This window comes from Esox lucius, chromosome 23 (genome assembly GCF_011004845.1).
Source record: "Esox lucius isolate fEsoLuc1 chromosome 23, fEsoLuc1.pri, whole genome shotgun sequence".
Taxonomy (NCBI): Eukaryota; Metazoa; Chordata; class Actinopteri; order Esociformes; family Esocidae; genus Esox; species Esox lucius.
The window spans coordinates 16,641,015-16,654,514 of record NC_047591.1 but is presented as its reverse complement, the minus strand read 5'-3'; the positions used below and the strand labels follow the sequence as shown (position 1 = coordinate 16,654,514).

Below are 13,500 nucleotides of genomic sequence, written 5' to 3'. Positions count from 1 at the left end.
GGGTTTAAGGTTAGTTATTGTCCTCACAAGTATAGTGAAGCAAGAGTATGTGTGTGTGTGTGTGTGTTTGTCCAGAACTCTTAACTGGTGTACTTGGCACATACTGTATGATTGCTATAGATCCTCTTTCTTCATCTATTAGGGTGGAACCTACAGAGTGCTAACTTGCCTTGATGGATGCTGTCCTTGATGTAACTGATTGCTGTAGGCAGATTATATAACAGAGAAGGAAATGTCATGGTCTCTGCAGAGAGAGTGCATACCTTGCTTTTTTCACCTCAAATTAACCCACTGCATGCTAAAAACAACTTTTCTGTTCCCTTTCACACCCAAAATGCTGACAGGAACATACCCACGTTGTGGACCGGATATGTGTGTTTCAGAATATCTGCTTTCTGCTGTGAGGAATTGGTGGAAACCGAGGAAACAATTGGATTTCCACTCATTTCCTTGTCTGTTTATATTGTCTTTCCATTAAGAGAAATAAATAAATATTCATAGCCCAGCTGTGCAAACTACACATAGTTGTGGTGGGTTAAATGCTTTTTTAATTACCCTCCACAACAACAAGACACACACACACATACACACAACCTCCTCATAAACAAACCCTATGTACATACACACAGGAACCATTTGTGGTCGGCTGAGGTTTCCTTCCAAGGGGGAAGGGGAAATTGGATAAACGCAGAGACACAAAGAGGACCAGCACTTTGTACACAGAGGGCAGCTTTGTTTACCTTCCCGAAGAGGATGACCGCAGCCTGGCGGAACCTGAGCCGCTGGAAGATGAAGAGGTCGTAAGCTGCGGACACGGCCAGCACCGTAACCCCCTGCTCCTTCCACAGCATGCTGGAGGCCGCGCAACCCAGGCTACCCAACATCCACAACCAAGTCCAGGCACGGAGTCCACCACAGCCCCTGGTCTGACAGTCCCTGGAGGCCGAGCGGAGCCTGCAGTGCCTCACGTAGCTGAGAAGGGACAAGAGGAACAGCAGCGCTGCGCCCACGTCGGCCCTCCCCACCACCCCCGCCACGGCCTCCGTGTGCACTGGGTGGGAGGCAAAAAGGAGCCCGGCCAGAAGGCTCCAGGTACCTCCCCCCAGCAGGGGGCGACAGAGGGCGGTGAAGACGCCGGTGGCGGCCGCGTGGAGGCCCACGTTGACCAGGTGGAAACCCCAGGGGCGCAGGCCATCCAGGGCGTGGTTAAGGCGGAAGGAGAGGGTGCACAGCGGTCGGAAGGACTTGTGACTGCCACTGTGGGTGAGCAGGGTACCCCAGAAGTCATCATACAGGATGTTGATCCATGGGGTCTCAGGGAGAAGGTCCTGGTTGGTCTTGATCGCACGGCTGTTGCAAAGAGAGGGAGAGAGAGGAAACGGGGTTTGGTGGAAAGCCGGGTCTCATTCCCAGAGGAACTGATAAAGTGGCTGCCATTGACAACAAAGTGACTCAGAGAAGGTTCACATTGATGTGACTTAAAATAAGATGCCCGGTTTCACACAAACACATTGCATACACAGTCTCAGGAACACATACGCACCTCAGGGGCAGTAGCACAAACTGTACACACGCGCACACACAAACCGCCAAGTGGTTATGGCCCCCTGGGGGCCACTAAAACGAGATTCACCCCGCACGTGACTCATTGCTGCACACGTCAAACAGCCAGAGGGCTGAGAAATGCGTGACCAATGTACACTAGGTGTCTCACTGTAGCACCTTCAGCTGTAACCAGAACACCTTTCAATAGTTTAGCTGTCAAAAAACTTTGTGTGTAACGTACACATTGCCTAATCTGTCAGCTAAATGCGTCCAAAATGTGGCACATGTATATTGTCAGGGTACGCATACCATCAGTCGGACATTGACAGTGAGATAAGAGAATGAGTTACAACTGGCCAAGGTAAACATGAGGAGAGAGCGTTCTTCTCTGCAGTAGCCTAATAGGGAGATGTGAGTCCTGACAGGCCAATTAGGGAGAGGGAGGAGAAGACAACCACATGTTCACGCTGTTACCAGAGACATGGCAATTAGTGTTGCCGTCCCAGACACTGTTCCCTTGTCATAGAACAACATAAAAGAGCCTGAGACTGAAATAACACTAGAGGTGTGTGTGTGTGTGTGTTTCCAAATCCATTTATGTGTGTAGTCCTGACGCAGAGGTCACTTTGATCCAGTGGCGAACCTCTCTGTCTCACGGTTTGTTTTACTTGGGTGGCTCTGCGTTTCTGAAGCGCCAGTCAAACATTGTGTTTGAATTAAAGAGACTGGACTCAGGCCAGCACAAGACTTCCTTTGTGGAGAGATTAGGACTCAGCAGCAGTGCAAGAAGTAGATGAATTAGAATGAGAGGGAGAACTGGAGTGAGAGAGGGGTCAGGAGTGTGACTATGAGAACAAGACTGAGAGAGTGGTGCAGAAAGCAAAAGAGAAAGGAGAAAAGAGGAAGGGGGAGATGGAGAGAGAAATGGGGGGAGAGATAGAAAGAGAGAAAAGGGGAGGATCGAAACAGTAAGAAGAAAGGGGACATGGGGGGAGGGAGGGCGAGGGAGGGGGACAAAGTGAGAGAGGGAGGGGGACATGGAGAGAGAAATGACAAACGAAATAAAGAACATAACCAGTATAGAGTGATGGGTAGAGGGTAAGGGGGAGGACGCGGCTAATAAAGGATAGGAGAGCAATAGAGAGAAAGAGCTGTGACTTGTTTGTTCTTTCTCTCTCTCTCTCTTTCCGTGTGTCTCTCTCTCTCTCTCTCTCTCTCTCTCTTTCTCACAGCAGCAGCACACAGCATGTTGGAGACCACTGGAACCATGAGAGTACCTTTGTTATCACACCCAATCACCATCTAAGCTACCCCCTCCTTTCCCTTGCCCATACCCACAACCCAGCACTCCTGTACCCTTATTCCCCAATTCCATGAAAAATTACACTTTCAAAAGGACACCCCTCCTGGTTTTTCTGCTAAATTGAGGGGAGAGAATGCCAGCCTGATTGCCTGGCTGCCCCACTCTGCGCGACTCTAGAATACATAAGAGGCCCCTCTAAGGCCCAGTCGCTCCGGGACACCACTCTATCCCACTTCAGAGACAAGCCCGATGAAGCCATCAGCACGACCAGGCCGAGCTGTCACTCTTCCCATTCAATTTCCTAGGCAGTGTTTCTCAAACTGGGGTCCCCTGGGGTCTGCGCAGGCACCGCAGGGAATCTGCGGTCACATTCACAAAATGTATTACCAGTTAAAAACAACAACAGATTGAACATTGTTTTGAGGGTTTTATTAAAAGGAATGAGTTGTTGTTTTTTTAAACATGAATTTACTGTAGTTTAAGCTTTAAAACTGTAAAGTTTTCTCCATGCCTCATGGCAAAATGTGTAAATGTGTAGGCTATTAGCTTTAAACCACTAAAAAAACTAAACTAAATATATTATCACCAGCCACATCACTTGTTCAATGAACAGCGCCATGTTTGTTACCAGGTAAAAGCCATGTTAGTTACCAGGTAAAAGCCATGTTAGTTGCCAGGTAAAAGACAATGAGTTTCTGGTCCTTCTAGTACAGGAGGCCAAAGCGCTTTGTCTGCATATGTTCAGTCTTACCACGTACCTCTGGCCCAGGGAGAGTTCCTCATTATACAGTGTGGATAGAAAATAGTATTTACATATTATGTAAATGTTATTTAAATGAATTTGTCATCAGGGCAATTGTTCTAGTCTAAACACGTTCTTTTATCTAACCCTAGTTGGGTTCTGATTCCGAGGGGTTCCCTGGTGAATCTCAAAGGACCCCGTCCTAGTCGGTTTCCTTACCGGCATCCTATTTACTATAGTGTGCCACTTTCGAACAGCTCCCCTAGGGCTCTAATTACAAAGTAGCGCGCTATATAGGGAATATAATGCCATTTGGGAAACACCCTTACAGCTGGATTCCAGACCCCTAATGACTTCCCTTCACTGCCCCTGGAGAAAAGGTAGGGGGACTGATTTGAATATTCAAATGATTTAACTCTGGTGAGGACTGAGATGGAGACGGGCCAATACACAGGGGAAGCTACACTGGAGGATGTAGTGAACTACTAAATTCAACACAGAAACACACTCAAACTAACAGTGAAAACAGTGTTATCATAATGAATACGTAATGAATTAATTACGTAACGCACATGTAAAATGATGTGTACAATGTTAATATTAATCATGCGTTTGTGTGAAAATACAGGAAATATATTTGTATTATCCGAGACAGGATTAAACTGTACAGGGAGTGATGTGATGATGTGTAGCGTGGAATACTAAGGTTCAGGGATGTTCCAGCCATTTTGTCTTTTAGCAGACACTTCCAGAACAACTTAATGGTTAAATACAGTGCTCAATAACACAACGACAGGTTTATCATGTCAGCTTGGATATTCGAATTAGTCCATTTTTGGTTTCTGTCCCAGCGCTCGAACCACTAGGCCGTCACCCACCTCTGTCCGTCCCACAGCAGCACAGAGCTGGAGAAACGCTGCTTGTTTTTCCCACAGAGAAAACAATGCTGGGAAACTGATGATTTGTCCCTTCTCTGCCTCACCCGAACTCTGACCTCTGAGGTCAGCACAATCACAATGTGCCGAGGGAGAAATGACCTGTTACATTAGTAGTATGCTAATGAATCACCCACAGCAGTTTAGCCATTGGTTAATAACACACAGCAGCAGATGTCATTTAAGATAATTTAATAATGAATCTTGATTTATTTAATGAAGAGCCAGTTTTGAACTGAAAGAAGCCTTGGTGAGGTACGTATTCAGTCTCCGACCAGAAGAGCCTGTATAGTCTATATATAGCTTAATCGTAGTCCTAATGACCTAAAGGGCCAGCTGAGTCCTGGGTCAACATCCTGAGCAGTCAGACTAGGTTAATGCTGTACAGAGGAAGCGTCTGACTGACTGTAGGTCTCTGTAATCTCTACAATAGTGTTTTATTAGGGTCATAATCACTGAGGCTGGAGCGATTTTAAGTTAAGGCCGCTGTTTAATCCCCGAACACACTCACGCAGCGAGCCAGACTCCAGTAAACACAGACTAAGCGTCTCACAGAAACCGACATGCACACATAGTGGGCTAACAAACACACACACACACACGAACCGCCCCAAACACCCCCTGTGGTTTTATCTGGAGGAGGATTAGCCTTCAGTAAATGTTCCTCTTCGTGTTCCCCATGACACCAACTGGGAAGCCTTCCTCAGTAAATGGCCGAACAAAACTCCTCTTCAGCCTTCGGTAAATATTTGGGCCTGTGGCCAGCCTCCATGTCTGCAGTTTGTGTATCAGCCTGGTGGACACGGGTACGCTGATGACCGTCTACTGTGTAAACCACTGTCACTTAATGTAATCAGAAGTAAGTGAATTATAATAGTGATTCCACTGTGACTTTCATCCCTAAAAAGCCATGGGAAGATGGATCAGCTGGATCATCTACACATTTAATCTAATGGTCGGCGACTTGGTTTTCAATCTTCACCCGTTCTGCTTCTCTCTGTCTTTCTCGGTTATCTTTTAGGGCTTTATGCTGATCTTTGGAACAATGAGCATGTGTTTGGCCGTATAAGAAGGCGCACAAAAAACATGCTCATTTGAAAGTGTTAAAACCTGAACGTCATTTAGGATTATTCATGGCAGTCCTCTGTATCTTCCCATATGATAGAAGACCAGACTGTAAAAGTTTGGGAATCACTTCCACTTGTGCACAATGTTTGTCTTGAACTGGTGAGGTAATAAAGAGCTTTTCGCATTAATAAGCTTTCATATCAAGCAGCTGATAAAAACAATCTCTCCACTCATCATCATCTCTGTCTGATTTGTTCCCCACCCCAAGTGAAGACTTTGAGGGAGGACGGGCCATTAGTCAATAAAGAGCTAGGAATGCACATTAAAAAGTAAAGCCTCCATTCAAACAACAATGAAAACCCAAACTGAAACATCTATTCAACAGACTATAACATTCACAGTCTCAATCACAAACACTCAAGTTTGTTTCACTGAACAGCAAGTTCTGTCCATCCACTACAGTTACAATGCTATTCTACTCTAGGACATCTTTGACTCAGAGACTAAAAAAAGCCCTTTTAATTTAATAGATTTATGAAGTTACTAAACCTAATTAATTGATTTCTTCTTGGGTTCAGCCTTGGCTAACTCATTCAAACTCGTGGCTGGAGCCGTTCAACCTCACTCCGTGCTTAGCCAATCCTAACAGGATTAGAGAGTGATCATAGACCCCCAATGTCTCCGGGATGTTGCCTGGAGGGCAGAGTTCAATGAATAATCTGATTAAAGCTCCCTGGAATGGACTGAGTTGGTGAGGGTTTGTGTGTCTGGGTGTCACAGACACGCCAACGGGTCACTCTGGGTTTTCTTAGTCATAGTTGTAAGTAGTGCATGAGCACAAACATACAACCGCTTCTAGTGAAATGTTAGCGTTGAAGCAACGGAATATGTATTCCAAACACGAGCACTCAGCTGTAATACCTTGTTGTGGGACAGTTGGCAGGTCCTCTGAATGACACAGCTTGCTAAAGCAGAACCCTGCCGACTCTTCACTCAGGGTGACGGACAAGGTCGGTCTGTGGCTGTGGGGAGGCTTGCCATTGTCTAGCACTCTGGAAAAGCAGCACACAAAAACGGCTAAACTTGTTGGCAGGCCGGCCTACCGCTGAGACAAACGGCTTCACAGCCTTTGTCTTGTCCATTCGCCGTTTGAATGTGTCCAACACAGTCGTCATATGTGTGTGTGTGTGGGGGGGGGGGGGGGGTATTGCATCAACACGCACATACACTCATGCCAAAAATACACAAACACATTAAGGCAGTCACTCACAAGCACACAGCAATAAGGAGTAGGGCATTTAACTGATGGCACTGACACAATCTCACGCCCACTTCTCAAGCATCTGTTTTGGATGGTCACTTGGCAGGATACTGAGAGCCTTGCACAAAGCCCATAGGGTGAAATCCTCGGGTTGCACCGACATGTTGTCTACACACCACCAGGCACATTAGACACACTGTTGTTTCAAAATACACATCCGTTTTAGGTTGCAGTTCACGTGAAGGTATGAGGCTGAACGAAGGCTGGCCTCCTTGCGTCAGAGTGGCATTGCTGCGTACCCTCCTGCAGCTAGCGCGTCACATTCCCTGTCACCTCTGCTCATTCGGTCAGGTTCTCTCATGCTTTTTCTGAATTTGATAGCGAACCTAATATTTGCATGAGAAAAGTTGAGTCTGATGCGTCTGTCTGATATGCCTACCGTTTTTCGTGTGATAGCTTATAGAGGATACCTGGTCGTAGCTACGGTGGCATTTTCTTTCCTGTTTAATCTATCAAGTCATTCTCTTAGATTGGCCTTTCATTTCATATATTGAGAGGTGAATAGGACTTTGGTTCTATCACCAGCAGGCTGTTCCTTTTTCAGACTACCTCCCCTCCTCAGATAGAGACTGAGGGGGAGGAGAGAGGAGGAAGGCAGGAGAACAAGCGAAAGAGTGACAGGGTGCCGGGGTAGATCAAGTGTTGTTGCAGCTATTCAGCCCTCCTTCCATCTGCTTTCTGTATTTGCTTTCATGACATCTCCCACCCCCATTCTCCTCAACATTGATATATTGTTGATGTTTATTTCAAATGGAAAAAAAATTGGAAAGATGCAGTGAATGTAAAAGCCTTCACCTTTCATCACACCATAGCCCTGGTGTTGGGTCTGTGTATCTAATAGCTGACTAGTCAGGAAGTGGCCAGACGTGGGTGTGTCTAAACATCACACATGAACAAGACTGTGGGCAGAATAGAACAATGCCCTTGCCAGGCAGGCCACAACACTTTCCCATAGGCACACCCAGACAGCTCGAGTGGCCCCAGGAAGTTGTCAGTATGGCGTCACCTAATGTGGATGCAAATAAACAAATGAGGCGATAGAAACGGCATACATGGAAATCCATAAAGGCACACAACTTGTTGTCTGCATCCTAAATAACTTTGTTCCTCATATAGGCCACGGGAGGTCAAGTCAAGGTCAAGTCAAGGTCAATCCATCACACATCATTCCATTAGTCCTACCTCTCTCTGGTTTCCTGGTTTGTGGGTGTGTTTTCAGCCAACCCAGGTGCAAGATTGTCGGTCTTCTCAAAGGATGGAATGTCGAATGATAAACTGCTTTTGGACTTTTTGGACGCTAACCAAAAGATAGCCTTGTTTTGTAGATAGAGCAGAGAAAGACGGGGCGGTTAGAACTTGGCAGTACTATAGGCGTACACTGACATTTTAGTCTGCAAGAAATAAACTGCCACTAATTAAAATGCTAGGCCAGGGCTATTCAAATCTGGTCCTGGAGGGCCAAAGCCCTTCAGGTTTATATCCCATCCTTCCAATAAGGGACGGGCTCTGACATTGGACACTGACGTGGGACACCAGCGGTGCTTTCATATTGCCAAACAAAATGGCCTTTTAAAAACATTTCTTCAACAGAAGCGGGCAAAACATATGAGCAATGGCCCTATGTGTTTTTCAATAGAAAATGTGTTTGACGCAACATCCCTGTTTCGTTCTGTTGCTCCTGTAGAAGCACCTGAAACATTTTCTTTGGCAAAATGAATACAGCACACGTGAGTGCAATGTATAAACTCACAAGCACAGTGCTGCAGCCCTCAAGGACTAGAGCTGAATTGCTCTAAGTATCATCTATTGGAAGCACTGGCCTGTTCTAACCTCCCTGCTGCTACGCCGCCAAACGTCAGAGGATGCTCTCTGGGCACCTTTCCCACACAGCAGTGTGAAAGTGGAAATCTAGCTCTCATCCCACCAGACCTGTTTATCCAATCAGCTTTTTGAATCCTTGGGCTAACTGATTTAATTAGAATTAAAATAAAGTTATTTAAATCAGGTAAGGACAAAGAACTACTAGTGTACATTCAGTTGTCATACGATGACTTAAAATGTTTTGTGACTAATCCTTTAGTGTATAAGCACCCTCACTGCTCTGCAATGTAATCTCACAATACAGACAAAGATAATGTTTACCAAGGCTGCAAAGTGCATAGGAACAATCTGCAGGCCCCAGTACTTTATTAGAAACAAAACCACAAAGTCTGTCTCTGCGACCTCAGGTAACCCTGCCTGTCTCCTTTGCCATGAATGGCACAGCATTCATCATTAAAAATGGTGTGCAGGGCCACTTGGGCGGTGCTTAGTGCCTAACAGTTTGCAACCTTGCCATTTTGGGAAACTAACAAATGTAGGATCACACTAATCTACAAGCCGTTCTTCACCACATCACTGTGTCCCAGCTGTTTTCATTAACACCAGCATTAGAGCTGCTGTGTGGTGATGGGGGTTAGACCTCTCTTTCTGTCTTTGTCCCTCCTCCATTACCACCACCCACCAATGAGAAGGGAGTCTCCTGCGCTTCATGGCTGCCATCAATTCAAACAGACAGTCAGGAGGTAGAGATGTATTTCAGGTAACTTTTTCTTCAAAGACAGCGCTGCTGGAACAAGAAACCAGGAAGTGGCCGTCTCTCCTTTGTCCAAAGGACTCCTTTCATGTTCACAGTAGAGCATGTTTCCTGATTAGCAGCAGGTTTACAGCCACAGCAACGACCAGGGTCTCTGGAATAGGGACTGTGTGCTACAGTACAGTGCATACAATATAATATTATATAATAATTTTTTTTCAATTGAATATGAACAAGCTATTTTTTCAATATGCAGCATCAGTAAATAAAAAAAATAACTGTAATCCGTTAAATTACCAACAAAAATATTGTAATCGGATTACAGATACTTTTGAAAAAAATTATGATTACTTTAGGATTACTTCAATTGAAAAAGTAATATAATAATTATGACACGTTGTATGTTTGAGTTTATTATTTAATGTTATAAAAACATCGTTATTTGAACCAAAATATGAATTGCGCTCCCCAGTGTGTGTGTGTGTGTGTGTGTGTGTGATCGTGATCATCATGCGCGCAAAGGTGGACTCTCATAACCAGTTTAGTGACGGAGGAATTGCTAGTTTAAATTTCTCCGGTTTTGGTTGTTTGGATGGCTGGTAAAAACAAAGTATATCTTCGATAATATTAGCGTAGTCATATAAAATGTTATTAATTATCTAATTCTCAGAACAATGATAGGCAATAGGCCTACCTGGTGTTATATCTTTCATAGTTTATTTGTCAAATGCACCGAACAACACAGCCAGGACGAGTTGCACTGAAGAAACATTTACAGGAATTGTTTAATAGATTAGGCAACTATTTGTTAGATAGCTGTAACATAGTGCTGCCTTCAAGATAAAACATATATATGGAATTTACCACGACATATGAGGAGAAAAGGTGTGTTGGGAAGCACTCAGCCAAAATGATTATTTGCATTTGACATCAACTCCATTCGTACTGGTAGGCCTTGTTATTCTGCTTGCTTTGCATCTCTGAAAAATGTGTTCATTGTTTATCATTGGCTGCTGATGTCATTTACTTAAAGCTAAGAGTATAGGTTTATAATCACAGTTTATTTCTTCCATTTTCGTAAATCTTATTTCTATGCGGGTGTTCACGATTGCAAATGTGCATTCGCGTGCTGGGGGGTTATTGCAACATTTTGACAATGTTGGTTGTGGAGCAAATCCTCAGACTACTACAGATTTGGTTGATGTGCGAAAAGCTACGGATATCTACATTTTGTGTACAACAATGTCAATACCTTTTCGAGTAATTGCCATTTATTGAAGCAATTAAAAACATGAATAAAACACAAATAACAGAACAGGCTTAAGCGTCATTCGATTTTGGGTTATGTTCAGATAAAAAGTCAGATTCTGGAAGATCAAGGTTTTTTGGATTAATTGGAATGAGTAAAAATGTAGAGATGTAGCCCAATCATATTGAAGTAAAAAGCAATGGTTTAGAAACCCATTTTCAAAGGCACTGTAGCCTACACAACCCATAAGGTTAAATGCGAATTCCGTTTTTGGCCAGCTATGTAAACTCTAACATTGATTGATCCCGCAAAAGGTGTTCAGTTGTTTATAGGCTATTCCTATTTGTTTTCCAGTGCCTCTTAATATGAAAGTAATCTAAAAGTTATTAAAAGTAATCAGATTACGTTTACTGAGTTTGAGTAATCAAAAAGTTATGTTTCTGACTAAAAATGTGTCAGGTAACTTGTAACTGTAACGGATTACATTTAAAAAGTAACCTACCCAACCCTGATTACGGCTCAGCCTTTGACTCTAGAAGTGGCCAAAAGCCCGAGGACGTTTTTCTGAAGTAGTCGTTAGCTGCAACATAGAAATAATTTTGCGGGGATTACCCAAAGTTACATTTTATGTATAGCAAAGCTGCGTAAAGCTGAGATACTAACAGGTAAGGATAATCCTTGAGAGTGGGGGCTGTCTATACTTCAGCAGATCGATAGTGGGGGCCTTTATCACAGAGCCCCGATCGATCAGCTACCTTTGCGAGCTGCACCCAACCAAACGAGACCAGATCATAGGCTAATGCAACGTCCTCCACGCCACCTCAGCTAAAAAGGGGCCAGGGACCCTTTCGCTCATCTGTCTGGCAATTGATTATGTCAATAAAAGGTCCTGACGAGTACTCTGCCACACAAAGGAGAGAGGACAGGAAATCAATGGTTAATACGACTAATGCCTCAGGGAGGGCCAGTATATAGGCAGAACGTGAGAGTTTGGACCAGAATGCAGTAAAATTCAGGACCGGGATTTAGGACTATACATGGAAACTTCTCACCCAACTAAACCCTGAATAAATTAACCCCTAAATGAATTAGGTTTAGCTTCTATAATAAAATAGGATCTTCTAGGTTAAAGCCCAGAAATAAAACACATAATTGGGTTAAACCCTGATTTAATTAGGTTAACGCCATTAAATAAAACCCTGAATTAATTAGGATAAAGCCCTCTAATAAAACGAATGAGTTAGGTAGTGTTAGGGACAGTATTCCTAAAGCATGGGGATATTCTACACTGTTAAAACAAAGTACTTTGAAACACCATCATTAGTTGCCTCTAACATTAAAATATTAATTTGTGGGAATGTCTTAACATTCAATGTAATTGTCTGTTAGATATCCGATCACCATCCATAACACATTGCACTACAACAAGCAGCTCAGTATTAGCATAAGCTCTTTTCTCTTTAAAGTGTCACTGTCCATGTAATGTTTTAATTACTCTCCAAAAGACAAACCTGATCCTAGATCAGCACTATGACTTAGAGACTTGACGGGCCCTGATCTACTTCGGGATAAATTCCTCCCTTGTCTCCACATTCAAAACGTAAGGAACAGCTGTCAGTACGAATTTCCATTGCCGTTTACCCTGAGTGTTTCCTCAAACGTGTGGTGAGTTGAAAGCGTAGGGTAACACCATGCTGTAACACTCTGTACAGGAATATTGTGCTTTAAACCGTGAGTAGAATATCCTTGATGTCTGAACAAGAGCAGACTTAAAAGCAAGAGAACAAAGATGGAGGGGGGGGTGTAAACTTACCAGCCCCCCTCCCCTAAACACCCTACCCCCACTCCAGACCCTTCCAATCCCCCAAAGACCACCACTACCTGATCATAATAGCACTTGTCCTCGTACTAAACATCTGGAGAAATAGCACAGTACAGTAAGTGTCCCCCACCCACTTACCTCCAGAGAAGTGCACATAATATGAAATGTATGTGTATCTACTTAAAGAGGACGGCTCAGACTATAAATATGAAGGCTTATGTATTAGACCTCTTCTCTATTTGTTGAGAGAAACGACTAAATGGGCAATGCTATGAGTTTAATGGGGTTCCTGGAATACTTGACTCCGCTAAAATCGAGCTCAAGTTAAATTTAAATGGCCACCCATCGGGGCAATCCCATCTCCTGCCAACTGTAACACCACGTATCCAACCCAGAAACCAGCTCTGGAATCCACCAACCTCGACACAACCCCAATCACGCTAACCACAACACTCCGGGGGAAATGAACACAGCTACAGGATCCCTCCCCAATTATTACCTTAACCACTGTTACATGGAGGGAGTACTACACACACAGTTAATAAGGGGGAATCCGAGGTGTTTCGATCCAATTATGCGTCACAAAGTGTCTTGCATATCGTCATAATTACAGTATTTCTGTCTGGACTGCTAATTAGGACACTCTGGTCCCCCCATATGCACATTCCCATTGATCGTTTTGTTCTCAACAGACAGAGCACATCAATGACTTTGTCAGGATATCTGTGTCTTCTGTTTCTACCACTATTGTCTCACTTACTGGAGAGGTTTCCACCATTTTACGATGACGAAATGGCAACAATGATGCTGCCTTATACCAATCACTATAACTACTATAGCACAGACTTTAGTACTCCATATAGTAGCTACTACAAGTACAGACTAGGGGTGAGAACAAATAGTTGAATCGTCGACATTTCGACAAGGATGGCATTTATCG

General features: G+C 44.0%; 1 protein-coding gene and 1 long non-coding RNA gene across 3 annotated transcripts in view; one reads left to right on the top strand and one right to left on the bottom strand.

Annotated features, from left to right (window-relative positions):
- LOC105020369 overlaps window positions 1-3,130 on the top strand; it is a 38,747-nt gene extending 35,617 nt beyond the window's left edge. Inside the window, exon 3 of the long non-coding RNA XR_828717.3 lies at window positions 2,778-3,130. This is a non-coding gene — a long non-coding RNA (uncharacterized LOC105020369). The remainder of the gene's footprint in view (window positions 1-2,777) is intronic.
- tmtc2a (transmembrane O-mannosyltransferase targeting cadherins 2a) overlaps window positions 1-13,500 on the bottom strand; it is a 63,800-nt gene that overhangs the window by 33,092 nt on the left and 17,208 nt on the right. The window contains exon 2 of one of the 2 annotated variants that reach the window (XM_010887339.3): window positions 741-1,350. The exons of the other annotated variant lie outside the window; for it this stretch is intronic. Coding sequence (XP_010885641.1) covers window positions 741-1,350 — 610 coding nt within the window. The remainder of the gene's footprint in view (window positions 1-740; window positions 1,351-13,500) is intronic. 2 annotated transcript variants of the gene reach the window in all.